We start from the raw sequence: 27,991 nt of genomic DNA, 5'->3' as shown, positions 1-27,991 counted from the left end.
AGAACAGAAATTAAAAAAAAAAAATAAAAACGGAACACAAAAAGGAAGGATGAAAAGAAAAAATTTTAAAAAACAAAAGAAAAGGAAGTATTTGTGGCCCATTACACACCAAGTACAAAAACCACCCAGAGACACACACATGAAAAAGAAAAATATTTTTTAATAACAGCACTGAGAACATTTTTAACAATCCACTACACCAGTCTGTGACAGTAGGTACAACTCAGCCAGTCAGGATACAAAAGGTCGGTCCAGGAAAATCATCATCATCACTGCCCCAGTCTGGGCAGAAACAAGTGACAGTTAACAAAGTGTGTCTGCAAAACAGAAACCACAAAAGTATAAAAAATGGAACCTTTACAAGACTTGCAGTACACACAGGGTCAGAGTGTGTGTGGTTCACTCTGGTCCTCCTCTTATTGACGACAGTCTCTGAAGCGTCACGTGATAATCGTAATAATGCTGCTGCTGCTGCTGCTGCTATACCACAGCGTACTGCTGATACAGCAGCTCCCGGATCTTGTAGTAGTCGTCGCACAGACAGCCTTCCAGGCCGATGCGTCCGGCCTCCGTCTGGACAGAGAGAGAAGTTCACGTGTCACTAACACATCATTCAACATGATTTTTCACCTTTGAATTTATTTCATTTTAAAAACACTGTCCCAAAACCATTTCCCTTTTCATTCTTCCTAATCTGGAATAGAACTGCATAATGAATCCTAATCCATCAAGAACTCCCAAGTGCACACACACGCGTGTGTACACACACACACACACACACTCTTCCTTAATGGACTGCATTCCCTTTGATTTCATTTTCTAGGTTGCATCTATTTTTAGTTCTTGTCAATTATGCATTTGTTGTTAGTATCCCGGCTCCTCTGACTCCTGACTTTACCTGAGTCATTAGGTTCTGGCTGCTGCTGCTGCTGCAGAACTGTGGCTGCTACTGGTTTGTGTTTAATGTTCAGTTTTGTGGCGGATTCTTAAATTTAGTTTTGCAGTTTTAACCGATGATGGATGAACAAGGACGACTTGTAGCTGTAAATGTAGCGAGACCAAAGTCTGTCTTTTACAACTCATGTCTTTACGTCGTTCACGTTCAGGGAGTCAAAGATTTCCAAAGTCAAGTCTGTGTAAATCTACACTGTGTATCTTTAACTGCACATTACTGCTGATTTCTCACTGAAACAAATTCAACCCTCATAACGTTTAGGACACAGAATTGAATTTCTGTGCTAAAAATATGAGTATAACTTGTCAAAGACACTGCCATACTGCATCAGGCCACCGAGGGGAGAGCACAGGAAGTGAGCCTGGGGGAAGGACACTCACCCGGCGGACGGCCACCATGTTGTTGCAGACCAACACTCCTCCCACAAACTCAGCCTGGATTCCTTCTCTCAGCAGGACCTGCTTGAAGTCAGACAGACGAGGCTCGTTGATGAACACCGACTGATGCCCAGGCATCTGCAGGAGGAGGAGGAGAAAAAAAAGGAGACTTCATCAAGACCCAATATAATAATACAAACAACAACAAAAAAATCCTGCACCAAAACCAAGCAAGACCCAATATAATAATACAAACAACAAAAAATCCTGCACCAAAACCAAGCGTTTTATACTTGATTAAAAACTCAATACATGGTTCAACTATAAGCAGTTCAAGTATTAAGAATATATATAAAATTAAGAACTTTAAGACTACTGTATGTTTCTGTAGACATAGAAAGATTTCAAGTATTAAGAATATATATAAAATTATATAAAAAAGAATTTGAATATGTTTCTGTAGACATAGAAAGATGAACAACCATTAATTCCAAACAGTTACCATTAAATCTTTTAACACAGAACCTTTTACCAGCGTCCATGTTCTCTCACCTCGTGTGGAGGCAGCGGCTCCAGCGTGGGGATGACGTCGCTCTCCTCAGACACCTCCCTCTCGTCCTCCCCAAACAGATTCTTCATGGCGCGCTGCGCTGCCATGGCTGTGGTATTGTGATCAATGCCCAGGTCAGGAGCGGTGTCCATGGTCAGATCTCCATCCTCCGCCTCTTCTTTCATGCCTCCATCCTCCAGCATCACGCCGGTGTCCACCTTCACCACCCGCTTGTCCAGAACACCGTCGATCCAGGCCAGTTCTGTGTCCTTGGCTTTGCAGAACTGCAGAGAACTCACCAAGGAGTCTTTCAACCGCACCTGTGTCAGAAGGTAAATTACAGAAAATGGTTCAACCACAGAACACAGTGACAATCCTCCGACAGAGCAGCAGGACCGAGTCTCACCTGGTAGATGAGCGTCTCGCTGGTGGCGTCCACCGTCTCCTGCAGCTTGGGTGTGTAGACTTTGATGTCCTTGCTGAAGGCCTTACAGGACTCGGCCAGGTCCAGACTGGCCTCGGGTGGACCATGCACGATCACCAGCTGTCTGGGCTTCATCTGATTGATAATCTTCTTGATGGAGTCGCCGTCAGAGCGGCCCTCGTAGTCTATGTACGTTATCCTCGCTCTGAAAAACAACACAAAAGACTGAGACACACTCAAGTCTGGAGGAACCTGGCCTGGTGGCTGATGAGAAATAAACGAGGACAAAACATGTACCACCTACAAACTTTAAAAATTGCTGACCTGATTTCTAGATTTTCTATACTTGAGATGCATTTGGTGGGAACCACAGAGAGATCCTGGTCCATGGGTTCGTCGCCGTTGGTTAATCCTGAATCCAGTTTGCTTTTCTCCTCCTCTGTGGCCTGCAGCTCAGGAACCAGAAACTCTTCCAGTCTTTACAACAACAACAACAACAGACTGTTAACAACACAAGTTCTTGATTCTCCTTCATCACAACTGTAACTTCATTTTACCTGATGATTTCTCCGTACTCGTCCCATTTTATTCTCTCCTCGTGGGTGGGGAACATGGGATAAGACTTTTTAGCCTGTTTGAAGAAGCTGCCTTTCCGGTTACCCTCACCCTTCATCATCAAGTCGTGGTGTTTGGTTTTGACTATGGCCGGCTGCTCCAGGTCATCCTCCATGTCACTCTCATCACTGGAGCTAACGTCTACCCTGAAGAAACATTAGATGAAATAATTATATTTTAAAAGCTCTTTAAACACTGATTCAGTTTTGTTTTTGTTCAGCACCACCAGCACAGCAGCAGCTTAAAAATAACAGCATAAAACATGGATAAAAAAGTATGAGGACTCCAGTAATCCTTACTCTTTTGCTTGTTCCAGTTTTTTGGCCTCTTCTTTCTTTATTTTTTCCTTTTCAAGGAACTCCTCCAGCTCTCTGCCTTCCAGCTTTACTCGTTTTCTCACCTGAAAAAAGTGATAATTTGCTACGGTGCACAATAAGAACAGAATGACACATCTGCTGTTGTTTTCTGTGTCTGGATGTGACAACTGTCTTACCTCCAAATCCAACATCTTCTCTCCAGGGTTGTCGATGAGGTAACGGGCCAGGGTTCCTGGTGTGGTGCGATAGGTCAGGATGATGGAGTTTTTAGCATTTTGGCACCATTGAATGAAGAGTTCTCGAGAAAAGCCTGATTCGAGGTCCGGCTGGCTGCACAGCACCACCTTGGGGCTCGGCACCCGGGCCAGGTCTGCTAGACTGTGACACAAGGTCAGATGACGGAACTGGAACGGGTTGTTCCTCTTATCCTCAAAGCACCTCATGAGTTTGTCGCTCATCCACTCCACCTACAGAAGCACAGATCACACCATCATCAATACACTAAGTCAGTACCTGCGTTTATTACCAATAATACACTCTGTGTGTACCACACCTGAGACTTGGAAAACTCCACCACGTTGTAGCTGACGTTGTTCAACAGAGCCAGTGGATACGTTCCCAGTCCAGCATCCTTCGTTCTCCATATCTGGTCCAGGAGCTGAGCCAACTCCAGCACACGTCCAGCCGTATCCACAGCGATGAGAACATTTCCATCACTGCGCAGCGTCTCCATGGCATTTGCTGTCAGGAATTAAAATGAAAAGATAGGACCAAAGTTCAGAAACAGTGCCATGAATGTTATTAACCACTTCTGTGGAAGACGTGTAAACATTTGGGGTCATTTTCTTACTGAGGAGCTGCTCATCTCTTTGCTTACGACGTGGCTGCACGTATGTGGCATTGAAGGAGTCTGTGATGAGTAGGGAAGGACGACTGATGCTCTCCAGTGTACAGCCATTCAAGTGTCTGAAAACAGTGTCAAACAAGGCATTGAAATAACAGCAACAAAAATAAATTATTTTATTTGAAAATGTATTTGTCCTGCTTACATTTCTCTTTTGTGGTTAAAGTCCACAGCGTAAACAACCTCCTCCTCTCCATCTTTAACAATTTTCCAAATGGTCCCTCCGATCATGTGACCAGCTGGAAGGGGTGTGATGGAGAGGCCGTGACCTTTACCTGTAAAATAAAAGGGTTTTTTTTTCTGCAGCTGTGATTTAAATCCTCAACTGACTACAGAACTATAACAATACACATGTAACCTACCTTTAAGATTGACAATCTGAGAGTATTTAAGCTGCTGGATTTTATCAAAAGCACTGTCCACATCATCCAGAGTGAACAGATTAAATTCTTCACTGTTGTTCCGTGACTGCAGGAGAAAAATAATATGCCAAATGAATGAATACCTATATAGAAAAACATTTAACGTCTTTGATGTAGCACCACACAAGCATGACTGGTGTTTTCCTTACCTGATAAAGGTCATACATGAACATCTGCCCCATTTTATAGACAGGAATTGTTGCATAGATTGTACAGTTTAAACCCAGTTTGCCGACAGCGTATGGCAGGGCTCCCAGGTGAAGGGGATCCGGGTGGGACAGGAGCACGGCATCCACCTGGTGAGCAGGGCTCCCAGGTGAAGGGGATCCGGATGGGACAGGAGCACGGCATCCACCTGATGAATATGTCTATGAAAAAAAGGAAGAAAAAATTAGCATTTATTGATATTTTATTTTTCTTGTAAACTCTGGCCTTAAATGAAAGAAGTGTTATTGAGGAGAACAACCCTTTTAGGTTTCAATGTATAGCATCAGTACTGACTTTTCAGCATTAAAAAACTTTCCAAAATGGTTCCATAATCACCTTTTCATTGCATCGATGATGTCCATGGAGAAGTTCTCATCCCAGCCACAGTCCAAGAGGAAGCGGAATTCATCCACCTGCAGCAGGTAACAGAGGGCCGACTCCTCTTGGACCCCTGACACTGCTGTTAGCTTTATAATGGACGTCATTTTTCTTCCCCTGTCGAACTGAAACCACAAAATTAGACAAACTGCAACAGATTAATACTCAACAGCTTAATTACTATTTTTAGTCCAATGCTGCTGTGAGCTTAACATTTACAGGTTCATTTATTGATATATAAACAGGGAAAAAATAACTGCGCTCGAGTTTAATACAAAAAGGGGGAAACATATCTCGATACAATATCATTAACTCAAACAATTAATTACTGAAGAACAGAAAGTAAACTAATGGTGTTGCTTCTGCTTAGTTAGTTAGCTGCATTGACAATACGGTGCCTATTTGACACGCTAGCTTTATTTTAGCATGAGGACCTTTGTTGCAAAATCTAACAAAGAAACACGCGGCTCACCGTTTATTATGAGATGAGGTTACTTTATCTTATTTGATAAAGAAGCACGCTTTGCCAAACCCTCTATATTCCCATATTCCAGGCATTTGTTTTCATCGCTATAACATGCACACTTAACCGGCAGCCATGTTTACCGCCGAGTCAAAGGGTAAAGGAACGTACCATTATTGAGGAGCCAACGGAAACTATTATAATCCGTATAAATTATAATGCGTTTCATAAAAAACATATTATATTTTAGAAGACCGGATTCAAAATTACGTTTTCCAATACACTTTACAAGCTTTTTAATATAAACTAAACTTTTTGGTAAATTTGATGTGTTTAGTTTTATTTCCAAGGCGACCATAACGTCCGCTCACAGTTGGTATACTCCAATGTCCTCTGTCTGTTGGAAGAGCTGAAGGCTACTGCCCTGTGTGCAAAGAAGGTAATGTTTTGTTTAAAACGGCGTTTTAACTCTACATTTTTAGAAACCTAACGTAAAATATGACACAAGGGTTTATATACGGGTTATAATTTAAAACAAGAACCTCGTCAAATTAGAATAACACCAGACATTTGGTTGCTGTGGCTACATAGCTGTCCAATTAGCCTAGCTAGCCGTGCAGCATTTGTGTGTGCACATTAACGTGTTTTGAAGTGTGTAAGTTTGTCATCTAAGTCTAAGTTTATCTTAGACCTTTTTCAATATTTTTTCAGGAATTTAAATGATAAAATTGGAACTGAAGTATGTATTTATTTATTTAAGCCGGATAAGATGAGTTATTGCTCACTTAAAGACGTAAGTGTTGGGTTAGCACCTACAGTAAATCCTGTAATTATTGTCATTATTATTGCTTTTTGTTTATATTAACTTGGTGGTTGCATAGGTATTGATGTACTGAAATTGTCCTTTATATTTAAAGGATATATAAATATAATTTATATAAATTAAATGTGCGACATGTATTTGAAAAAAATGTTATTTTAATGATACTTGCTGTATACTGTACTTTCCATATAATACTTTATTTGGAGGTTAATGGCAAAGTTATTGACTTCTAAATATACTATTTAATGCTATGATCATTAACAAATTTACTAACTATTTCCACATAAAATATACTATTAATTTGGAATGTTTGTAAATAAATACAAATAGAAATAATTTCACTACACGAATATAATAACAATAATTGTTGTTTGCTTTTGTAGGAATCATGGTCAACTTCGCCGCACTAGTGCGAGACCACTGGGTGCACATTTTTGTGCCAATGGGCTTTGTAGTTGGTTACTACCTCGACAGATTGCAAGACCAGAAGTTAACGGCCTACAGGAACAAAAGTGTTTTGTATGCCAGGTAAAAAAAAGCCAAACTGCCTTAAAGACTTGCCTATTTAGTCACTTAAATATTAAAAAGATAAAGACAATATAATGTATTTGTTATATTGACTTATTCTCCAGCTTTACTTATGTAAAATTGACTCACTATATGTGAGGCAAAACAAGGGAATATGCACCTTTTAAATATGCCATTTCTTAGTCAGTAAGTTGCAAGGTTACAAAGATGTAATGGTAATTTTTGTCCTTTTTTCCCTGTGACTGTTAACATAATGTACTTATTTGTCTTTTATTTAGCACTCAGTTGGATTGTTCATTCTGTGTTCAAAAACATATTGAACTCTTGTCAGGTCATCAGTCTAGACTTTAAATATTTGACTTAGTCAAAAACTTGTTTTCCTTCTCCACAGGGAGCTAAAGCCTGGTGAGGAGGTGACCTGGAAGTAGACCCCTCCTTCCTACAATGTGTCCTGTGATCTGTGGTGTGAATAACTGATGGATGCCCCGTTTAATCCAGATTATTTAAGTAGACATCTATGCTTCCACTATGGAACTGTATCAACCAATCATCTTTGATCTTTTGAGTTGTATCAACCAATAATAAATATGTTCTTTTTCAGTCAGAGGTGATGAATGTGATCATTCAACACCACATGACGCCTGTTTCAATTTCACAGCTGGTTTATTTGGTGGCCATTATGAACTGAATTTACAAAGTCCTTGTCTGTATATGACGACAGAAAAAACAGAAAATGTATGTTGTATGTAATTAAGAAGACTGAGGGCAATGATGTCATCACAGAGGTTCTTTTGTGTGTATGATCCCCTTTTCAAATAACAGCTCAGCCAATTCCACCTAAACAAAAATAGAACAAAACAACCGGTGAAACATTCTTCATTTTAAAATGAAAAGTCATTAAAAATTCAGAAGAAAAAAAAATTAAAACATTTTTTTGCAAGATATTTTGAAAACCACAGACCTTTTCCTCTACAGAATCACAGGAGAAACTTCCAACTGTCACATATTTAGGATAAGAATGAATCAGGAGCTCTATGGCATCTGTGTACTGGGGGAAAAAAAATTTTACTTTACGATGAAAAATTAATTTTACAAGATGAAAACATTTGCACACACTGTTCAGTCACTACCTCTGTCTTTATTTCAAAACTCTTGAGCTCCTCTTTGTGGTAAACTCGGGAATTGCCCGTGGTGTAATAAAGATGAACCGATTCATTGCTGCATAACCTGTCAAACGATCAAGTATTAAACACGAATAATCATGATTAATCTAGTTGGACAACACTAATGTTTGTGTTTCACATGTCCAACAAAAACCGGTCACAGAAACTGCCACGTACCTGGCACATCCAGCACGGAGGAGTCGGACCCGAGTCTTGCTGTTGATCTGTGCCCCCCTGTGCACAACTCTCCCACCTTCCCAGCTAACAGAGGCTCCTTGAACACTAGTGGCCAGTTCATCTGTTGGAGATGCCATATTGAAGTGAACTGTCCTCGTGATTTTACCAACCCTTCTTCACTCAGCACAAACCTGGTGTCAGTACAGGAGGCAGGCAGTCGTGGAGGAAGTCTTTGGCCTTCTGATCCACAGCTGCATCCACCGGCGCATAATACTTCAGCTTCTTCAACAAGGTCTCGATTCGTGCAAAGAATTTCTCTCTGCGCGGGTCGTCCTGCACGAGAAGATTTTAGTTGGTGTGCAGCAAATCAAGTGTTTGACTCACTGGAAAAGAAAACAGATTCTCTACCATGTCTGAATTCTGAACCCCCATGTAGGTCAGGTAGTCCAGAGGTAAACCCTGTCTGAAGGCCACGTCCTCCTCCATTGCTACTTCCAGAGCAGCAGGAACCACCTTTAAAAAAACAAGCAGTATATTATACATTATAATCGATTGACGGCCCTGACCATCCTACAGAGGTCAGTTCCTTCACAGCAGCTCCTGGTACCTTCTGCAGCAGATCGCCCCAGCTGTTCTTCTGGAAGGAGGAGATGGTGATGTGCAGGGAGTGAGCGTCCGGCAGACAGTCGCCCTGGTGGATGAATCCTCTGGGAAAGTAGAGGAGGTCTCCAGCCTCCAACACCACTTCAAGGATGGGGCTCCCGATGTCGGTGTCTTTAAAGTTTGCTAAGAAGCAGAACAAAAGAGAAACAGATGTCCATCAAACTGCTCTGTGCCACGGATTCAAATGTAAAGAAAAGTGAGAAGAAATATTTTTACTCACGACTTGAAAATACAGGCAGCACTTCATTTTCTGACCTGAGGAAAGTAATAAGAACTCAATTCAACTGGAATGGTTGTTTACACGTTAGTCAAAATACAAAAATAAATTATACAGTAATATATCGTTTGATGTGTCGGAATTAAAGCGTTTGTGGTCTGTTTATTTCAAGGCAAGAAATTAGTGTTAAAAATATCGTTTGATGTGTCGGAATTAAAGCAAGGCAAGAAATTAGTGTTAAAATTTTCTTTTTTTTTTTTTGTCAATTTCAAATTCTTGCTTTAACTCAGTACACGCTGAAACGTGTACTTCACTTGCCCTTACCTGGGGTTGTAAACTCGCCAGTGTTTCTTCCCTTCCAACTGAACCACAAAAGCCTCAATGTCATCATAATGTGGAGCAAAGCCTTGAGTTCCAGGTGGCGTCAGGTATCTGTGGGTGGGAAGACTCTTTCATTACCAGGACAAACTGGACTGACTCCGGTTCATGTTCAGAATCCAGATTCTTACACGTTGGCTCCGGCCATGCTGCCAAAGTGCTCCTGAAGAATGGACAGAACGTTCCAGGCGGTGGAGGAAAACGCCTGAGGATTCAGCATCCGCAGAGAACAGCCGCTCTGGAGGACGGAGAGAAAGGTTTTATGGACTAAAACATTTCGTCACAAAATAAAAATAATGATCTAATGTAAACATATAATAAAACAATAACGGCTGAACATACTAATAATAACACTTTCACCTTCTTTACCTCATAGAAGTCCCACACAGTGAAGGGCAGAGCTCTGCCTGGAGGGTTGTGTGTCTCCCTCGCGCCGTTTGTGTAGCTCGTGACATCCAGGTTCACCCCATACTGTACGTCCTCCTGTTAACACCAGAATATTACACTTTAGTATTAATAATGTTCACGTCTGTGATGTATTATTTCCCCCTCATCCTACAGACACTCACCTCTCTTAAAATGCGATCAAACTCTGCCGTGGAGAACAGTCCTTTGTAGTAATGTGGATTCTTCCTCTGTATGAGGACAGGCTGCTTTTCCCACGTTTCCCTGATAAAAGAAATAAAAAGAAAAAATTAAAGTGTTCTGATGTTAAAAATGTGATGAATTAGAATTTTGTCAAATGCTGTTAAATAAACAATAAATATTGTTTTTTTAATGTTATACCAACAGGACTTACAGATGAGTCATGACTTTTTACTAAAACTATGGAAAACCTATTTTTTACACATTTATCCTTGGAGTAAACAGTGTTTTCTACTGTCAAATATGAAAAAGAAAATAATCCCGTCATCTGTACCTGAAGAAGGTTTTTGTAGGAACGGGGTTGATGAGCCACTGGAATAACTGAGCGGCTCGTTCTCTGCTGTTGTTGACGTTTGCCAGGTCTGACAGCAAAACTTCCAGAGTTGAACCATCGCCGTTTACACACTCCATCTCCTCCTGGTTCTCTTCTCCTGGCTTCTGACACACAAAGGTTGTGAGGTTTAACTACAGACTAAAGCCTTACTTACTTTTTAGACAGTGACTCACCTCTGCCCTTGGCATCAGGACCGCCTCTCTGTGTGCAGACCTCTGCAGCTTCTTCTGCATTTTTCTCTTTTCTGACTTCACCTGAGCTTTAACTTTGTTGACTCTTGTCACGGGAAGTCCGTTTTCCTTTTTCTTTTTCTTCTTGAGCACCACCTTATGACCACACATGAGAAAACCATAGTAAGTACGAGTCAGGACTGACTGACTGTAGTCTTTCTATGATCAGTGCATTATCCTCCGCTGCTGAAACAAGTCGAAAACCACAAAGTCGATAAATAATCGGTGTTATTTAAATTATGTTTACCAATGCTGGAGGATTTTTTGCAGGAGGAGGCGCCTCCGTTGACATCATTTTATACAATTCAAGAGCAGACATGTGTTTTCTCTCCATTTTTCCTGCCGCTACGTCATCACCCTGCGACTGAGGCGATCTTCTTTTTGTATTATATTTTGTGTACGTCTGCCCTCAAGTGGACTCATTACCGCCATCTATGGCATTGTACAGAAACACATCCTTTTGAGTTGGAAGCTTTGCTTTAAATAAAAATAAATACTGCTGCTGTTTGAATGTATTTTCATTATTTGAAGTCAAACTCAGTATTCTTTGACAATCAGGATTCAAAACAGTCTAACTGTTAAAATTTATATGAAAAATAATGTATATTAAAATACTTTTTTATTTTCCCATGTCTCTTCATATATAATGATATAATGGCCGTCACTTTAACATAAAAAGACGTTAAAGTCACAGATGTTAATTGTATCAAATCTACAAGAACAGCCACAAGCGGTCATTCTGACCGCTAGATTCTGAACTTTATAATCGCTCATGATACATTCCCAAATAAAAGATTAATGGATTTATTTTATATCTACAAAACAACAACATAACACAGACATTTGTATTTTAACACATTTATTATTCACAGTACCTTAAACCCACGGCTCAGTATATTTATTCATAGCAGTGCAAACAGTGATGCATTCAGTGTAACAGTATTTGATTAGGAAATACTTTAACACTGACAATGAAAATAACAACAACAATAACAACAGACGCCTCCGGTTTGTGGCATCTGCAGCAGGTGTTGAAAGGTTTGTTTCTGGTCTAACTTGTCCTAATTTGCTGCGGCTGTCGGCGCTTTCTTTCTCTGCATAAACTCAGTTCTCGGCTCCTCTGTCAGCTGCTGCAGGGATTTCCTGCGTCCTGTGCTGCTGCCGATGCACTGTTTGAAGAGAACGTGTTCAGATATTCCAGCCAGGTCCAAAAAAACAACTGACCACCTTCCTGTGCCGCCTTTCACACAGCACGCCATCACTTTCTGATCGATATCATCGAGGATCAAATCTTCTTTGTCTTTAGTCTAATAAATTAAAAAAACATTTTGACTAATAATACAGACAGATTTAAAAAGGAAAAGTCAGGTAGGGACAGGGTTGTACTTTTTAATTTCATAAAGTGATGGATTATATAATTTTGGAAGCGGTCAAAAGGGCCGAGTTTTTAATTAGCACCTACTGTGGTGACGCAGAAGTCACTGGTATGACAGGAACTCTGTGTTTCACATCTTATCCACTGGAATGATGCCGAGGGTCTTCATCCCACCAGAGAGGACGGAGGAGGCGCCGTGGAACAGTCGTAGTCTGGCCTGAGGACCGAGCAGAAAAGTCGACATGAAGGAGTGAAAACATCAACATGAGAAATGAAACATTAAAACCACAGTTTGAACTCCTGCAGTCACGTCTTTATGGTGTGACTGATGAGTGTGTACTGTTGAGTCATAGTTAGTGTGAAAACTACGGTTGCATTAGAGGCCATAATCTGTTTGGACAGGAAGTGTCTCTGGACAAACCTGGGCCACGTCCTGGAGACTTCCTTTCACCGGCAGAACTCTGTGTGCTGAGGCGATCAGGTGACTGAAAGACAAAGACAAACGTCGTTAACACCTGTGGACACTGTCTATTTACAACGTACACAAACACAGCCCACTATTAGCAGAGGCCAAGTACTTGGTCACCTAGGGCGCCATCTGGTGGAGGGATGTTGCTATAACCCCTCAGGAAAAAAATCCTGTTTAGGATTTAAAAATGTTTACAATCCTACAAACTGAGAAACAAAGTATTCCCTATGAAATAAACAGTTTGAGCCTTAATCCAGAATAATTTCTTCTAGAAGAAAAAAAAACTTAAAATAGTTTGATTTAACTTAGCAACAAAATGCTACAAATGTGTGACCACTCCCACTGGAACCCCAGATTCTCTCCTTACCAGAGCTTTAATAAGAAATTGACCAAGTGTTTGGGCTGCAGGTCCTGCGCAGACTGGTACAGAACCTCATCATATCTGCAAAAGAAGTTCATGTGGAAAACTCAGTGGCCTCACACAAACTACTGGGTCAACTGTGTTGAACGGTGTCGTACCGGAGGAGATGCTGCAGCATGGCGATGCTCGCCTGCTCCTGTAGAAGGTTTGGATCAAACTCAGAGGTGTCCACCTGCTGGTTCCTCTGTATTAGACTGCAACAATAAACAGGCCCATGTTCAGCTCCAGTTGACATGTGGGTTTCATTTCACCTTGTGCACAAACATCTTGAATGATTCAACATTTGACTCTGGGCCATAAAAATATCAAGAGTTTTTTAGGGGTATTTCTATAATATATATATATTATATTATTACTTAATAATAATATACAGTATATATATATTATTATTCAATCGTGTTTCTCTCTTCATAAACCTCTCAACTAATATTAATAATACTAATAATATTGGTCATTTCATTTTCTGCACTACAAAAGTACGTCACAGACCTGTGGAGTCGAGCGTGTGTGTACTGGAGGAAGACCCCCGTGTCCCCATGAGACTGAAGGATCCTGTCCCAGTCAAATATATAGTCCGCCTGCAGGGGGCCTTTGAAGTCCTGCAGCACAGGCACAGAATACAACAACAAAATGCAACAAGGTCAGACTGAGCAGAAGGAAGACCTCAGACCACAAGTGAAGACGTGACGAGTTGGAGACTGGACTGGACCTGAGTGATCAGCGCGCTCATCCCCACTTTCTCAGCTGTGTCTTCTGGGTCGTCCAGTTCTTTGGTGGCTGTGAAACAATAAACACAGAGGATTATATCAGGGTTTCTGATTCCACAATACTAGTCTGTTACTGGTATTTTAACACCGTGTGGGTCAAACTGAAAACGTAATTTAAATTCTAAACTTTTACTTTTTGATCTGCTCATGTTGTCCAACATCCTGGCCTGGACTTCGTCCAGCACGTCCTCTAGGAACACCACCTCACCAGTCCTAGTCTTCATCCCCTTCACCAGACCAAAGGGCACGTGTTGACAGCTGCAGTCAGGGACACACACACACACGTGGTGAAAAGTGGTGATGAGAAACCATGAAAAATGACACAAATGTGTGGATTGCGGTCTTGAAGTGACATCATGAACTGGTCGTTGATAAATGTGTGAATGAACCACGGCCTGTATTTGATGACAGCAGCTGCCTGTGGTGGGTGGAGCTCAAACAATGTGACATTCCCATCACAGCAGAATCAACACCACAGAACTGTGTATTCACAGTGTGTTGTGTTAGAACAGATCATGTGACTCCTCGCACCTGTAGGACCAGGAGTGCCCCATGGAGGAGAGGATCTGGAACAACTGCTGGAAATGGGTGGACTGACTTTTATCTGTCTTCAAAAACAAATCAAATGACAAAGAACAGATAATTAAGACACAGAGTCAGAAGAATCACAGAGAGAGAACAAATAATAATGGCCACATCAGTGTCTTCATTATTACCACATAAATCATCTCATCAAATTGATACTGTCGTCTCCGGCTCACGGCTGCAGCCAGATCTCTGTTAAAAAAAAAAAACATTTTCATTAACAAAGAACTGTTCCACGTTTTCTCCAGCTGTTCATTAACAGGAGGTGAATGTTGTTATAAACGACTGGTACATTTACTCCATGTTTTTTTTTTTCAAAGATTAACAGCAAATACAGAGAAGGAGAAGCTCCTCTTAATCTGCTCGTCCTGACCTGGTGATGTAGAGAGATGTGCCGTCACTACGGAGCAACGTGCAGACGCTGCTCAGGTCTCCGTCAGGAGAGAGATCAACAACATCTGCTCCATTCCTGGCAAAAGTACAACAAAAAAAGTGTTCTGTTACGAAACGACCAAAACACCTGAAGATGAGACTCGTCTATTTTTTATTAGTTTTATTTATTTCATGATGTCACCATCATGTCTTTTTTGTTTACTCTTTCTGTACGTAGACTTGCTGTAATGCCTGTAACTGTCTCTGATACACACCCAGAGGTTTTTAACAGGCCTCGACTCTGCAGCTGCTGCATCACTTCCTGGACCTGACCCAGGTGTTCGGACTCTCCGGAGTAAACATCAAAGTGGATTCCTAACCTCTTGAAACGAAACAGACGTCGGTCAGTGGCTTTTTAACAGCTGTTTGGGTGAATTTAACTTTCATTAACAATATGATGATAATGATGATGATGATGTGTCCTTCACCTTGTATATGCTCTGATACTCCTTCACTGTTATGTCCCTGAACTGCTGCCATAATGTCAGAGCCTGCGGCTCGTGCTGCTCCAGTTGTCTGAAGAAAGACTGGGCCGCCTGCATCAGACCATCATCGTGTTCTGCTTCCTTGTTGGCCTGGACATACACCTGAGGACAATCACAGTGTTGTTTGACAGACAGCTTCACCCATGGTGATCTATCAGTCGAAGTATGAAGGTCAGCGGCAGCAGATCACCTCAAACAAATGCTGTAATGGATTCTGTTTTAATTTCTCCTGAGACCCAAACCGGTCAAAGGCAGCTCCTAACAAACCTGTCAGTCAAAAGATCAAACATGTGTTGTTTTATATGACATCAAACGTCAAACAGTTTCATCTTGAACCTGTTGGATATTAAAATAACTCACCAAACTGCATTCCCCAGTCTCCGAGATAGTTCATTCGGATGACGTTATTTCCCAGAGACTGCTTCAGGTTGGCAATAAAGTTCCCTGTAGAGAAAGTCAAATTTATTTAACTGTTTTCTGTACAATCACACTCATCACTAACATTCTCCTAGTTTTACCATGAACTAAAACATGTCGTGTCAAACTCACCGATAATCGTTGACCTCAAATGTCCAACGTGAAATTTCTTGGCAATATTTGGAGAGCTGCGATGTACACACACATGTCATTGCTTATGAGCTAAAGAAGAAAAAACATTTGGAGTATTCTAAATACACAAGGTGTAACTGCAGCTCCACCTGTATTCCACTAAGGTGGTTCCTTTTTTGAGTGTGTTGAGGAGTTCGCTGTTGAAGCCAAACTTCACGTCTTCATGCTTTTCAAACGGCTCCAACATTTTCTGAGACAGGAATCCCAGCATCAGTATAACAGGCGCTGCATTTATTTTGTTACTATAATAGTTGCTAATAGTTTTTCATTTAAGAGCAAATATCTTCACTCAAAGAGTCAAAACTGTTTACGGTTTTGTTTATAACATTGATGCCATGTATATATATACTGTGTATTTGGAAAAAGTAAAACACACCAACCTGGACAAGGAGTTTGCGATTAACAGTGAAGAAGATCATTTCACGATCAACAGAAATGTTTTCCACCTCATTGTCACACTTCATCTGAAAAGCGCAAGATGGAAAATTTCCCAAGAAATAATTCATAACTTTGCATATTCTCTGTAGGTCCTTCCAATATTTAAAAGATTCTGAAATTTTTGAACAGTTTTTACCTGAGAGGCTAAGTTTTCTGTCTGCTGCCGAATGTCTCCACTAGATGGTAAAAAACCATTTGCTCGTAGCGTGCTGACAGACAGTCTGAAGTCAGCAGAAATTCTAAAGGAGAATAAAGAACAATTATATGAGTTAAACATAAAAGTAAACGTGAATTGGACATTGACATTGATTGATACCAGACTAATGCTGGCCTCTGTGCCATTAACTGTCATTTCTTGGATTCATATAATAAAGAAAATCCTTGTAACTACAGAACTATGCCAGGCATTTGTATATTAATCCATTTAAAATAGCTACATATTTAAAATGGGTAAAATACGTCAAAAGGGATTTGCAAGCCTCTCAAGAGTCTCATTCATTAAGGTTTTATGTTGCAGTATTAGCATATCCTACAAAAGAAAAAAATAGAATAACATCGTGTCAACACAAAAACACTTAACTGTTTCTTGGACACTGAAACCGCTGACACTGTCGGTATGAGGACATCCTCGGGCTGTTGCAGTGCTCTGCCCAACTAAACAAAAAAAAAACACACACACAGAGATGAAACACTCACTCATCCATACAACAATAAACACAGGTTAAAGACGTGTGTTGACTTGTGTCAGGGTCATAGCCGGTTAGCATTAGCACTCAGACTTGCAACATTTCCGGCTTCGATACCTTGGCTGCAATTCTCCTCCGAAAGAAACCAGACATACTTTCGTAGAAGGCCAGACGAAGTAAAAAAAAATTAAAAAAACAAACACAAAACAAAAATGCTTTAAGCTAAATTTTGACAAGTCAAACTCGACATGATTCCCAGGCAAAGTGCACTTACCAGGTCCCGCCCCTTCCGCTCGGGGTGTCCAATCGTGGGCCCATTGGAAACGTGACAAAAAAATGCGCGTTTGATTTTATCACCCGCTGAAACCGACAAAATAGTTTGTTTTTGTTTTCAAAAAAAGAAAAATGGTTTTCCTTATTGCAATTGTTTTACAATTTTTTTTAAATGTCAACATAAATAAATTTAAACATGGTTTTCCTTATTGCAATTGTTTTACTTTTTTTTTTTAAATGTCAACATAAATAAACTACAACTCTAAATTACAACACTATTGTAATAATGATGCTAACAAATAAATGTGGTAACAGATGGACTCATTCTTCACAGTCCAGCATTATAATAAATGTAGAAAATGTATTCACAGTCCAGCATTATAATAAATGTAAAAAATGTACGTGTCGTTCCTCGTCTAAAGAGTCTGTTGACACATTCAGAAAAACTTCTCTAACAGAAGTGACACCAACAACAGCAAATTAAATCTAGGATTTAAATCAACTCACAAAGAACCATTTGGGTAAGAGTATGCATTCATACCATATGCACTTTATTTGTTCATTTTTTTTCTTGAAACACAGCCCCATTTATACCTACAGCAAATTAAATGAAATTATAATACAATGATTAAAAATCAAGCAAAGATAAAAAGCACAGTGTATACAAATGTCATCGCAGTAACCACCGATACTGTTTTAAAACATCAGAAAAACAAAAACAAAAAAAAAACTACAGTTTATGGAGTCCAGTCAAAAGGTTGTCTCAGTTCAAGGTTCAATCCCTTTAAAAAAATGTACAAAAAGATGCTGCACAACAACCTGCACTTTAAAATATCTTGATCTGAAGGAAAAATTAAAATCAAATGTAAAGGCCTAATGTGTGTTGGCAGTCGGATTCTTTATGAAGGCATCAGGATAAAGCCAAATAAATATGAACATGGCAGTTGGAGGTCACCGGGAGAGTGACCGTGACCCCTGACACGTTGGCAGCAGGAAACCCTCCTCCAGACTCAGACTCTGCAAAACTGAAGAAGTCAACTAGATGCCGCCTGAGGCAGTGAAGTCCACGGAGGTAACAGGGCACAGCCAGGAGGGAGGGAAGTCAAAGTCGGGCCAACTGCACCCCAGGAGGAGCAAACAATAATCCCTGATGTCTGATGGTGAAACTCAGGAAACATCTGTTGATGAGATAATAATTCAGTCACTAACACTATCACATCAGTTGAAAAATTCAAACAAAGTTTAAATTTTGTGTATTTTATGAGGTTAATATAAGGTTTTCATTGAATATGAGGGTAAAGCCGATTGGTTCCACAGTCACTTCTCAGTCACTTTTTTTTCCCTGTATGGCAGTCATCACTGCACAAAGTTGAAACACACATTGCATCACATGTGAACAGGACATGTACTCACAGCTGGCAGGCTGTTCCCCGAACCGTCGCATCAGCTGATCATGTGTGAATTTAACAAATGTATCATATTGCTCTGTTGTAGGAAACACATGTGTATTAACATTTCACAGAAGAAACATCGTGAAATATTGAATTTAAAAAAAAAAAGCTTCAAAAATTCATACCTGCCAGCTTGGTCGTCAGTATCTCTTCATACTCTTCACGGATTTTGTCCTCACGTTCTTTCAGTAGTCTTTCACAAATCATCCCAACTTGTCTAAGGGAGAACAGAGGCTGCTCTTTCCTGGTGGGGGATGAACCACCTGGAGATGCACCTGGTGGAAAAATGTTTAAAATGTTTCATTATTTATTATATTTTACTTTATTAAAATGAGTCATCCAGTCTTTTGGCCCATTAAATGTCAAAGTCACGAATGAGTCCAACCATTAACTAAACAAAATTTCTGAGGAGTTTCCCTTCATCTTTTGTGTGTCGGACAATTTTCATTTGTCAAAGGAGAGAAAAAAAACTAATGGAGGAGAAGAGGAAGGAATGATTCCAGGAGGGGATTTCTGATTCTTTTTCTTTTTTATGTCAAACTACTGTCCTGGAATTTAAGTTTTCTGGAGTTTATACATTTAAAAATAAAACCTTTGACAAATGCTGAAAATATTCTGTGGCACAAATTAAAACCAAAAGATCAGCACCATTGATCGAACACAGCGTTGTGACTTCACAACAACAATCAGGGTTTTCTTTACTTTTCATATATAAATGGAGGATATTATGGGACATGGCTGGGTCAAGTTTGTTCCTCTGAAATAAAAGTAATCTTCAAACGTAAGCAGGACACTGGTCACCAAAAATAGCAACATCTTTCTTCAAATGCAGCACTACCTGGTAGGACAGATCCACTGGGAACATGCTGCAGGTCCAGAGGACAACAGCCGTCCTGTGTGAAAACAGTGTCCAGGTGTCGTCGCTTTTGCAGCCGCTTATACTCTTGTTTGATATTGTGTAAAATTTGCTCTGGTGGGGAAAAAAGTACAACATCTATTAGCATTGGTTTAATCGCTGTACATGACTACAGCACAGCTGCTTGAAACAGTCAGTGAAATTTCAGGTTGATTTCTGAGAGTTAGTGTTTAACCTATAGTATCAATGAATATTAAACTATACAATCCACCTTCAAAAACACAATAAAGTCAATGAAGACATACCTATATTACACAGTCATTTAAAAAACACACAGAAGGGAAATCACCAGATGTGGCTTACTGGTTTAATAGCCAAACTTCTCATAAAGCATTTATAAATATTGCATTTCACTCATTTCTATGAGCACATAAAAATTAAACATTCTTGACCAATAAGTCTGTATTAAAAGTTTAAATAACTTAGAGCCATAAAACACCGGCCTGCATCAATAAACCATGCCCATGCATTTTATATCAAATACTGAAATTTTATAAACTTCTAATCCAATGAGTAAACATAGTATACATTTGGAAGGTCGTAAATTTCACTGATTAATGGCGTGTTAAAATTCTTACCTGTGGTAATCCTAGAAGACACTTCTCCAAAAGGCGAAGGCTCTAATCGAAGATACTTTTGCGGTGAAGAGACCGGAGACATGATCCCAGCGCATCTTCTTCTCTTGGGCGAAGCAGGATTCATGAGTGGATCAAAGTCCATGGTCCTCTTCAGAGTAGCCCCACAAGCCATTAGGCAGCAATGTGTTGGTTAAAAGTCTAATAAAAAAAACTGGACAATTGTCCCGTTTTGTGTAAATCTAACAAGCTTGGGCCGCGGTCCTAGCTGCTAATGCTAACCGTCGATAGCGTTACAGCAGCGATTCCGGGCTGTAACTAAATACGCTATTTCTCTCGTATTTAGTCTATTTGTACTAGTAATCGCATCACCTTTAAATCGTGAAATTAATCTAAAACACAGATAGATTACACAAAACTAGTAAATCGTGGGGTAATCTCCGATGATGACAGATTTCCCCGAACAAACTAGATGACCCAAACGCTACAAGGCTTTGATGCTACCTTTCATTACACTCAGTACGCAGGCGCAGACGACTGGAGCATGTTGGGACTTGTGGTATTCATACCTGTCAGAAGCAATTGTCTTACTCCGTGTGAAAACTACATTTCCCAGAAACTGGAAAAAGCTCTTTTTTTCAAATTTGTTTTGTTTGGGAGCGACTCCTAAAACAGGGCGAAGTTTCAGTTTTACGAAAAACTTCTTGCAACCAGCCATTGAAAAACACGCGCAGTATATATGTTGACTAAAACAATCTTAAATACTTTACGCTTTATATTTGTAAATATGTGGGGTTTTTATAAAGTGTCGAATTATCTTTAATATGTCTTAAACGTCCCTTTGCCAACTTTCTATAGTTTACACCGTCTTCACTGAGACCACCACGTTAGCTTTAGCCTTTTGTGAAATAAAACTAAATACTTCTTTAGTTTTAAGGAATATTGATGATTGCTATTGTTTTCCTATTAGTTGGACTAAAATTAACCTCCTAATGTGATTCTAATAACATTACATTTAAACTGTCATTGTAAACTACCACAATATGTCTTTTGTGTGAAAATTGCTCAATATTTGGCTTACTTTATTACTAACTGAAATAATTAAGATCATACAATTAACGATACATTTTTGCGGCTGCTTACATAAACTCAATTAATGGGTTTGAATGTATAAACATGTGCAACTTTCTTCTTAATGTGTCATCTTCAGTATTTCTGTATTGTCAACACTAATTGGAGGTTTTCCTACTTGACAGGGTGAGAACTGCGGTCTACTGCTCTCCTTACACTGGACTATTTGGTGGATAAATGCACAAAATCCCTTTGACATCTGTGCGAACAAATGCCACAAAGCCAAGAGATATAGAGAAGAGATCAGATGTTTACGTCACTGTATGCTGCGCCAATCGTTTGCTTCCTATTTGTTAGCTTTGATTTAGCGGCAAATGCTTCAAGTTTTTCTGACAGAACGTGATATTAGGTGACGTAGTCTTGATTTTGTCCACAAGAGGGCAGTGTAAGACTCCGTTTTGTTATCAGCCCAGAGAGCGAGGCGGTGACAGTTGTATTATTTGCGTTCCGTCTTGGATCCCATCATGAAGTAATCAATCACTTGACTGCAGATGGAATAACAACCAGCTGTGACTTTATTCAAAGGTTTGATAACACCAATAGTAAAACACTTGTTTGTTTTCTTTTGTTTTTTTTTCTCATTACACCAGCACTGTACAGAAGCCACTCGACAGTTGACAGTTTGATTTTCAGTACTCACTAATACAAGAGGCAGCAAAAACATGTACGTAGGGATCAACAGCCGTCTGGTAAATTGTACACCTAGAAAAAACGTCTACGGAACAATTGTGCTGAGAGAATTCCAAACGTAAAGAACTACTACATCTTCTACTGTTGCTTTGTTTGTTCAGTCAGGCGTTGCATGATCCCAGTCAAGCAGCCATTAAGAGGAACTCCTGCTTTTGCTCAGATGAGAATAATTAAACAGCAGACATTGCTTTATTTTAAGGTTTACGTCAAAACTACATCACTAGACCTGTGCATGGGTTTTTGTCTTTTTCCTCTTTTGTTTGTTTTTTTTTTCCAGAACAATGGCCAACTGTCACAGTTGCACTTGAACTCACGGCTATAAGAAAAAAAAGCCTTAGCAGTGAATATGTGTCGCCAGGTCACAAATAATCTCTCTCTCACACACACACACCAGGCTGAATTCAGAATAATCCCACGTTTATCAGTAACCAAGTCAGTATGTCTATGTGGAGTTAACTTGGACTACAACACAGATATTGGGCCAGATATAGTCGATTTGTGGGCCACGCAGATGCCTTTACCCACAAACTGGGCCCAACATAAAAATGCTGACTGGAACCACTGACGAAATGCTTCATTTTGTGACAGTAGTGACCAGCACACCGTCCAAATCCTGTGACCATGAATGTGTTGCAGGTTTGACCAATATCTTGTTGTTGTTCTGTTGGCTGTTTGGCTGCATGAGCTTGAATTTTTAACACTTTATTCTTTATTTTAGCAAGATAAACACTGTACAAGTTGTTAGGTTTTACATTTGAACAAAGACACGTCACTCTGAAGCTCTAGCGGGGTTTAGAAACAGATGAGGACAGGGACGATCGTCGCTCTGCCACAGAAGATAATGCTTGAGGTTTCACATATACTCACAAGCTGTGGTTTTACTTACCCCTAACACCTTTAACACCTTGGAGTCTTTTTTTTTTTTTTTTTTTTTGAGTCTCGAGTCATGACTCAAAACCTCTTCACAGATGAGCCACTCACTGAGTGTTGTCAGAGGAAGTAAAAAATGAGACAATGACACGTGTAAATTAACAATCAGTCATTGATTTTTTTTCTCCATGTTTGCTTATATAGAAATCTCTGCACAACATCTACATTAGGCCTGTAGAGAGTCAAGGCGCAAGGATTTGTTTTTTTTTTCTTTTTATAGTTGTGCAAGACACATGGTTAAAGTCTATATGACACAGGAAAACAGCTCTAATCAAAAATGTCAGTAGCCCCTTGTCCCATAAATGAAGATATATTGTTTTTAAAACCTGAATTCACAGTACAAAAATATAATATGCCTTCACTAATTGGATGTCATGGAGTCTTATGGTAAACAGCAGCTCCAGGATCCTTTCAAACCACGAGTTCTTTTCTACGATCTCCCAATACCATTTGGCACTTCGGCACACGACGTACTCACACGCCCACAGACTGAAATGCAACCAATGAAGCGTCAGTGTGAGGGTGAGAATCAATACTTTAGGAATGGTTGCTCTTTTTTTCTTTTTTTTCTTTTCTCAGGAACCTTTGCGATGGCTGTGTTGAACGACATTGATTTGGGTGACATTTACTTCGAGTTCCCTCAGCGCTGGCCAAATTATACAGCTTCTGCAGAAGTCTCAGTTGATACAGACATGGTTACTTTGGCTATTTTCACAGTGGTCTTCACGCAGCTCTCCGCAGCCCTGTTGGCAGAAATGTTGGCATGTCTGTTCTGGCAGTCCGACTCCAGGCTATTGTCCAGCTGCTGGGAGTTGGTCCTGCAGGCGCCGCAGGAGCTGAGGAAGGCGTGCCGCAGGTCCTTGCTCCTCAGGGCGTAAATGATTGGGTTGACGGTGGAGTTGAGCAGACAGAGCATGCTGCAGAAAGCAAACACTGTCTTGATGTTATCGTCCATTTTCCAGAAGAGGTCGTAGACCATGATGGCCAGCAGGGGGCCCCAGCAGATGACCAACACCACCAAGATGAGCACCAGGGTCTTGGCCAGGCGGATGTCCATGCGTGTCTGCTCAGGGCGCGTGGTCTGCACTTTGGTCCCGTCTGCCGAGTAAACGACCAGGCTCTTCTGGGAGGTCCGGCTCATCATGCGCACGGCGTGGTGGTGTGCTTTCCACAGGATGTATATGTAGGCGTAGATAATGAAAATAACTAAGGCACTGGTCACACCGATCCAGAACATCAGGTAGTTCTCGTCGATGAGAGGGAATATGTCTGAGCAAACAGAATTGAGACGCTTACAGTTCCAGCCCAGCAGAGGGAGCACTGCAATGACGATGGAGATAGTCCACATCAAGCAAAAGGCTATGACCGCCTTGGTCCGCGTCACAATGCGCCTGTAGGCGAGGGGCCGGTGTATGGAGATGTATCGGTCGATAGCCGTGAGGAACAGACTCCCCACAGACGCCGTGAACGACGCGGTGACTCCACCCAGCTTGAAGAGGAACACGTTTGGGCTGTCCTTCCGGTGGAAAACATGGAAGTCCAGAAAGCTGTAGACAAAGATGACACTGCCCAGCAGGTCGGCCACGGCCAGACTGCCTATGAAGTGGTAGGAGGGTCTGCAGCGAAGGGTGCGGGACTGCAGGATGACGCAGAGCACCACCAGGTTCTCCAGCACGGTGAAGGTCCCCAGGGTCAGAGACATCACAGCCACAGCCAGCTGCTGGCTGGGAGTCAGGATCATGAAACACTCCATGTCCATGAAGTTCTCCCCACACTGTATGGTGTCGGTCTCATCTATGAATGTGCTCCGGTTACCAAACAAGTCTGTGGTGTTGGGGCTGAAGAAGGGAATGCTCTTGAGGATGAGCTCCTCGTCTGCAGGTACTTTGTTGGGGAAGGAGTTGCTGCGGAACGCAGACAGCGGCTTCTGCAGTGAGAAGCTGCCCTTGAAGTCCACGTCGGTGGTGGCATCGTCGTAGTTTGCATCGTTGGAGCCCAGAAACTGTAAACCAGACGTAATAGTCCGGAAGGTGGTGTCTGCCACACCGTCCAGCACAGACTTCATGGCTATATCTGAGCGTGAGGCTGCAGTGGAGAACCTACAGAATGATGGAGAACATTTCAGTCTTTCCACCTAAGAAATCCAACAGTGAATCCAAACGTATTATTGTCAGGTATTTTAAGCAGCCTGTGAGACATGAACGCTCTCTGAGAGTCAGTGGGCTCATGAATAATGAAGAGCCCAGCTCTGCTCTGCCCATCACGGCAGGACATTATTCATCACACAGTCTTACTTTATAAAAATGGGGAAAAAATAAATATACACAGACACATGTTCCTAAGGAGACGTGTGTAAAGGAAACAAACCCATTTTACCCTGTGAAAAATGACTGGAACAAAGAGAGACAACAAACCCATCAGCGTTTTCTTTGTGGTTCAATCACTGCTCTGGACTTTGAATGATTTTTACTTCCCTCCTTTTTTCCTGTTATATGTTTTTGATGAAGATAATTTTAACTGTAATTCTAATCTGTTTGGAGAATTCGGGCGATTCAAATATAAATGTCTCGACGTGTTTTACAAACAAATACAATCGTTAATGGAATCAAATCTACGCGCCGTCCTTTCAAAAAAAAAAAAAAAACGTCTTCAGTTGGGTGTGAATTTTTCGGGGAACAAAAAAAAATGAAACACACAAAGAAAACATTCGAGGCATCAGTTTTTACCTTACATCATTTTTCTTTTTCCTTTCCAAAGGCGCACGATCCCGGCGCGTTAATCCAAGTCAGAGGGTCTTACATAAAGAGCAGCAGCCTGTTTGTCTTCATCTGTCAAAATAAAAGCACCATCACCTCCAAAACAACTCAAAACAACTATTTCCCCGACAACTGTACGTGTTAATGAAGTTGTTTTGGGTTGGTTTTTTTCTCTCCTCCTGGAGTGCGCTCCTGCTCCGGGATGCAGACTGTTGCTGCTGCTGCTCCTGCTGCTGCTGCTGCTGCTACAGACTCTCTCCAGCCTCTTTTTTTTCCTCCGTGTTTTCACACTTATGAAGCGTCGCTCCTACGAGCCACAGTCACGTGACTCCATAAAGTCTGCCCAACCCCAGCAAGCTGTCAAGTGTTGCGCATAGGAACAAGGCAGATGACGGTGATGATGAAAAAAGAAAAAAGAAAAAAGATCCGATTAGAATGTTCAGTGCAGCACGTTTCAGATGAAGAACAAACAACCAGAGACAACACGGTATGAAAATCAATATTTGAATATTTAACACAGTTCAATCAAACTCTGTCCAGGTATTTGATCAGTTTCCTGTGTTTTAGCCTCAGTTACTGTAACCAATTCAGCAGTTTTTTCAAACACAGTTTTTTACCTTTCAGTTTTCAGCTTTGTCTCATACCATCTTAACTCATCTCACTTTATCCTATTGTTACTAATCTCCTCTCATCTCCTTTTATCTCATCTCAAATCAATCTCATTGGATTTCATCTTCTCTTCTTTACCTGTCTTTTTTTATGTTGACAGGTTTGGGGTGTAAAAGGAAGCTCTAATCCACGTACAGTATATTGATTGATCCGCTGTGCCACTGTACCAGTAATAAAAGCCACAAAATCCCACAATCAACCAGTTAAAAAAAAACCCAAAATGATTCACGCAAATGGTTTTTTATCTTTTCCCACCCGGACCCCCAGACTGACCCAGCTCAGCACATCGATCAGATTACACTCAGCCAAATGAACGGACCGGGCTATGAACCACAACAACAAAAAAAGATTTGATCTGCACTAATGAAAACAGTTTTGATTCACTGCCTTCTAATAATCCAATTTCCATTTCTTTTATCAGGTCAGTGCTGAGCAAACCTTTTTTTTTTCTTTTTTTTTTCCTTTTCTGTCTGTTCTCCCTCAGACTGAGGGAGTCAGTGCTGCTCAGCCAAACTGGACTGGAGAGGCTTCATGGTTTATAAAGATAAGAAAGACAGAGGGGGCCGTGAATGTGACACCGTCTGACGACAAAAAAAGAAAAAGAAAAAAAAATACAAAACCTGCACTGTGTGGTGTTGAAATTGAAATTGGGGCTGTGGCACAAAGCAGTCAGTTTGATTATTTTTCAGTTCCTTTCCAGCAGATCGTCACTTCAAGCATCTGATTTTTTTACATCTTTATAATAAAGCTCTCTCTCTCTCTCTCACTGTTGATAACTGATTAGCTTTGGAAGATAAGAGATCTTCCTCTCTGAAAAATCAAAGTCAGGAGGAGCAGCATTCCTGGTTCGGCACCAAAGACGGAGTCTCTAATGATCCTCCTGTTTGTCTCTGACAGTCTGGAGAGAAGAGGGAAAAAAAATTCACCTCCAGATGCACTTTTACTGCTGAAGCTCCAGCCTGCCATGGCTCTGTGCATCCAGGGAGACATCATTTTTTGATGATGCAATGTAGCTCACTCCACTATTGTTACGGTCAGATTTGGTTTCAGCATCGGGGGTTTGTTTTCTCCAGATAAACAGAAGGGCTTTGACATTATTGTGCCGTATCTCTGATGGATTCCTCACCGCCCGCCGCCTCAGTGGTCGAACATCAGTGCAGAAGAAATTACTGGAATAATAAATACACAGTATATGAACCCGGAGGGCACAGACACTTAATAGAGCAGCAGTGGCAAAGGCTGTGGCCGGGGTGTTTGAGGGCGGGGGGTGTGGGGTGGGGTATTAATGTGTTGATATGAGAGCTACACCACCAGGCTGAAGATAGAAATGTTGAGGTCTCTGAGCATCACAGAAACAAACTCACGATCACTGTGTGGAATATGAAGTAAAGTTTGTGCATTCACAAACAGCCAACACTGAGAGTCTGTTGTACAGTATGTGTAACACTGTGAGTCTGTTGTATGTGTAACACTGTGAGGATGTTTTACTGCACATGGAAGTGATGCTGCAGGAAAAGTTACATAATTTATTTTAAAGAAAAACGAGTGTGAAGCAAAGAGCAG

The 27,991-nt window shown here is 40.9% G+C and overlaps 6 protein-coding genes across 10 annotated transcripts; 1 reads left to right on the top strand and 5 right to left on the bottom strand.

The window, feature by feature from the left end:
* Nucleotides 1-140: 140 nt before the first annotated feature.
* cpsf2 (cleavage and polyadenylation specific factor 2) lies at nucleotides 141-5,768 on the bottom strand. The gene is made up of 16 exons (XM_008313501.3): nucleotides 5,622-5,768; nucleotides 5,108-5,274; nucleotides 4,920-4,932; nucleotides 4,714-4,860; nucleotides 4,505-4,610; nucleotides 4,288-4,417; nucleotides 4,089-4,204; nucleotides 3,792-3,979; nucleotides 3,415-3,705; nucleotides 3,221-3,321; nucleotides 2,864-3,067; nucleotides 2,631-2,783; nucleotides 2,289-2,511; nucleotides 1,885-2,202; nucleotides 1,336-1,470; nucleotides 141-573 (listed from the first exon to the last, which is right to left on the bottom strand). Exons 2-16 carry the CDS (start codon nucleotides 5,254-5,256, stop codon nucleotides 481-483), a joined length of 2,367 nt encoding a protein of 788 aa, XP_008311723.1. The 5' UTR covers nucleotides 5,257-5,274; nucleotides 5,622-5,768; the 3' UTR covers nucleotides 141-480.
* Nucleotides 5,769-5,913: 145 nt separating this feature from the next.
* On the top strand, nucleotides 5,914-7,569 carry ndufb1 (NADH:ubiquinone oxidoreductase subunit B1). Its single transcript, XM_008313500.3, has 3 exons — nucleotides 5,914-6,051; nucleotides 6,819-6,963; nucleotides 7,355-7,569. The coding sequence occupies exons 2-3, from the start codon at nucleotides 6,824-6,826 to the stop codon at nucleotides 7,389-7,391; spliced, it is 177 nt and encodes a 58-aa protein (XP_008311722.1). The 5' UTR covers nucleotides 5,914-6,051; nucleotides 6,819-6,823; the 3' UTR covers nucleotides 7,392-7,569.
* A 38-nt stretch (nucleotides 7,570-7,607) lies between these two features.
* On the bottom strand, nucleotides 7,608-11,173 carry riox1 (ribosomal oxygenase 1). 3 transcript variants are annotated; one of them, XM_008313499.2, is made up of 15 exons: nucleotides 11,018-11,173; nucleotides 10,714-10,866; nucleotides 10,481-10,644; nucleotides 10,131-10,230; nucleotides 9,931-10,044; nucleotides 9,693-9,799; nucleotides 9,508-9,615; nucleotides 9,187-9,221; nucleotides 8,911-9,089; nucleotides 8,712-8,816; nucleotides 8,495-8,636; nucleotides 8,304-8,424; nucleotides 8,094-8,190; nucleotides 7,925-8,011; nucleotides 7,608-7,800 (listed from the first exon to the last, which is right to left on the bottom strand). In XM_008313499.2, exons 1-15 carry the CDS (start codon nucleotides 11,102-11,104, stop codon nucleotides 7,741-7,743), a joined length of 1,659 nt encoding a protein of 552 aa, XP_008311721.1. In that variant the 5' UTR covers nucleotides 11,105-11,173; the 3' UTR covers nucleotides 7,608-7,740. The 3 variants fall into 3 exon arrangements, with proteins under 3 accessions (XP_008311721.1, XP_024912686.1, XP_024912687.1); XM_025056918.1 differs by having other exon boundaries at nucleotides 7,608-8,011; XM_025056919.1 differs by having other exon boundaries at nucleotides 7,608-8,011; nucleotides 10,481-10,641.
* Nucleotides 11,174-11,612: 439 nt separating this feature from the next.
* Nucleotides 11,613-17,339, bottom strand: rars2 (arginyl-tRNA synthetase 2, mitochondrial). 2 transcript variants are annotated; one of them, XM_008313496.3, is made up of 21 exons: nucleotides 17,155-17,339; nucleotides 16,932-17,005; nucleotides 16,488-16,590; nucleotides 16,294-16,377; nucleotides 16,003-16,103; nucleotides 15,854-15,909; nucleotides 15,665-15,748; nucleotides 15,495-15,571; nucleotides 15,248-15,406; nucleotides 15,035-15,141; nucleotides 14,761-14,856; nucleotides 14,519-14,579; nucleotides 14,334-14,410; nucleotides 13,936-14,060; nucleotides 13,745-13,812; nucleotides 13,525-13,634; nucleotides 13,134-13,229; nucleotides 12,982-13,056; nucleotides 12,567-12,630; nucleotides 12,233-12,362; nucleotides 11,613-11,939 (listed from the first exon to the last, which is right to left on the bottom strand). In XM_008313496.3, the coding sequence occupies exons 1-20, from the start codon at nucleotides 17,188-17,190 to the stop codon at nucleotides 12,276-12,278; spliced, it is 1,740 nt and encodes a 579-aa protein (XP_008311718.1). In that variant the 5' UTR covers nucleotides 17,191-17,339; the 3' UTR covers nucleotides 11,613-11,939; nucleotides 12,233-12,275. The 2 variants fall into 2 exon arrangements, with proteins under 2 accessions (XP_008311718.1, XP_024912685.1); XM_025056917.1 differs by having other exon boundaries at nucleotides 11,613-12,077; nucleotides 17,155-17,338.
* Nucleotides 17,340-17,826: 487 nt separating this feature from the next.
* On the bottom strand, nucleotides 17,827-20,789 carry akirin2 (akirin 2). Its single transcript, XM_008313494.3, has 5 exons — nucleotides 20,256-20,789; nucleotides 19,600-19,731; nucleotides 18,887-19,036; nucleotides 18,724-18,795; nucleotides 17,827-18,488 (listed from the first exon to the last, which is right to left on the bottom strand). Exons 1-5 carry the CDS (start codon nucleotides 20,425-20,427, stop codon nucleotides 18,478-18,480), a joined length of 537 nt encoding a protein of 178 aa, XP_008311716.1. The 5' UTR covers nucleotides 20,428-20,789; the 3' UTR covers nucleotides 17,827-18,477.
* A 1,086-nt stretch (nucleotides 20,790-21,875) lies between these two features.
* Nucleotides 21,876-26,697, bottom strand: cnr1 (cannabinoid receptor 1). Of its 2 annotated transcripts, none has more exons than XM_025057024.1 (2): nucleotides 25,730-26,697; nucleotides 21,876-25,102 (listed from the first exon to the last, which is right to left on the bottom strand). In XM_025057024.1, the coding sequence occupies exon 2, from the start codon at nucleotides 25,066-25,068 to the stop codon at nucleotides 23,659-23,661; it is 1,410 nt and encodes a 469-aa protein (XP_024912792.1). In that variant the 5' UTR covers nucleotides 25,069-25,102; nucleotides 25,730-26,697; the 3' UTR covers nucleotides 21,876-23,658. The 2 variants fall into 2 exon arrangements, with proteins under 2 accessions (XP_024912792.1, XP_008311714.1); XM_008313492.3 differs by having other exon boundaries at nucleotides 25,735-26,697.
* Nucleotides 26,698-27,991: the final 1,294 nt, after the last annotated feature.

The sequence above is a fragment of the Cynoglossus semilaevis genome, chromosome 7 (assembly GCF_000523025.1).
Source record: "Cynoglossus semilaevis isolate Cse_v1.0 chromosome 7, Cse_v1.0, whole genome shotgun sequence".
Lineage (NCBI taxonomy): Eukaryota > Metazoa > Chordata > Actinopteri > Pleuronectiformes > Cynoglossidae > Cynoglossus > Cynoglossus semilaevis.
Note: the sequence above shows the minus strand (reverse complement) of the source record. Positions and strands in the feature narration are given on the sequence as shown.

Bases quoted from the DNA above. Each gene is read 5' to 3' on its own strand.
- cpsf2 (XM_008313501.3), bottom strand. From the start codon at position 5,256: ATGACGTCCATTATAAAGCTAACAGCAGTGTCAGGGGTCCAAGAGGAG. The intron at 4,611-4,713 runs GTAAGGAAAACA...TTTCTCCTGCAG, and splicing joins TCATGTATGACCTTTATCAG to TCACGGAACAACAGTGAAGA. The intron at 4,205-4,287 runs GTAAGCAGGACA...CACTGTTTTCAG, and splicing joins TTTAACCACAAAAGAGAAAT to ACACTTGAATGGCTGTACAC.
- ndufb1 (XM_008313500.3), top strand. From the start codon at position 6,824: ATGGTCAACTTCGCCGCACTAGTGCGAGACCACTGGGTGCACATTTTT. The intron at 6,964-7,354 runs GTAAAAAAAAGC...CCTTCTCCACAG, and splicing joins AAAAGTGTTTTGTATGCCAG to GGAGCTAAAGCCTGGTGAGG.
- riox1 (XM_025056918.1), bottom strand. From the start codon at position 11,104: ATGGAGAGAAAACACATGTCTGCTCTTGAATTGTATAAAATGATGTCA. The intron at 9,616-9,692 runs GTAAGAATCTGG...TCCCACCCACAG, and splicing joins AGCATGGCCGGAGCCAACGT to ATACCTGACGCCACCTGGAA. The intron at 8,425-8,494 runs GTTTGTGCTGAG...CATCTCCAACAG, and splicing joins GCCTCCTGTACTGACACCAG to ATGAACTGGCCACTAGTGTT.
- rars2 (XM_008313496.3), bottom strand. From the start codon at position 17,190: ATGTCTGGTTTCTTTCGGAGGAGAATTGCAGCCAAG. The intron at 15,749-15,853 runs GTGAGTTTGACA...CTTTCTCTACAG, and splicing joins TTTGAGGTCAACGATTATCG to GGAACTTTATTGCCAACCTG. The intron at 13,057-13,133 runs GTACGACACCGT...CTTCTTTTGCAG, and splicing joins ATGCTGCAGCATCTCCTCCG to ATATGATGAGGTTCTGTACC.
- akirin2 (XM_008313494.3), bottom strand. From the start codon at position 20,427: ATGGCTTGTGGGGCTACTCTGAAGAGGACCATGGACTTTGATCCACTC. The intron at 19,732-20,255 runs GTAAGAATTTTA...TTTCCCCACCAG, and splicing joins GTCTTCTAGGATTACCACAG to AGCAAATTTTACACAATATC. The intron at 18,796-18,886 runs GTATGAATTTTT...TTCCTACAACAG, and splicing joins ACTGACGACCAAGCTGGCAG to AGCAATATGATACATTTGTT.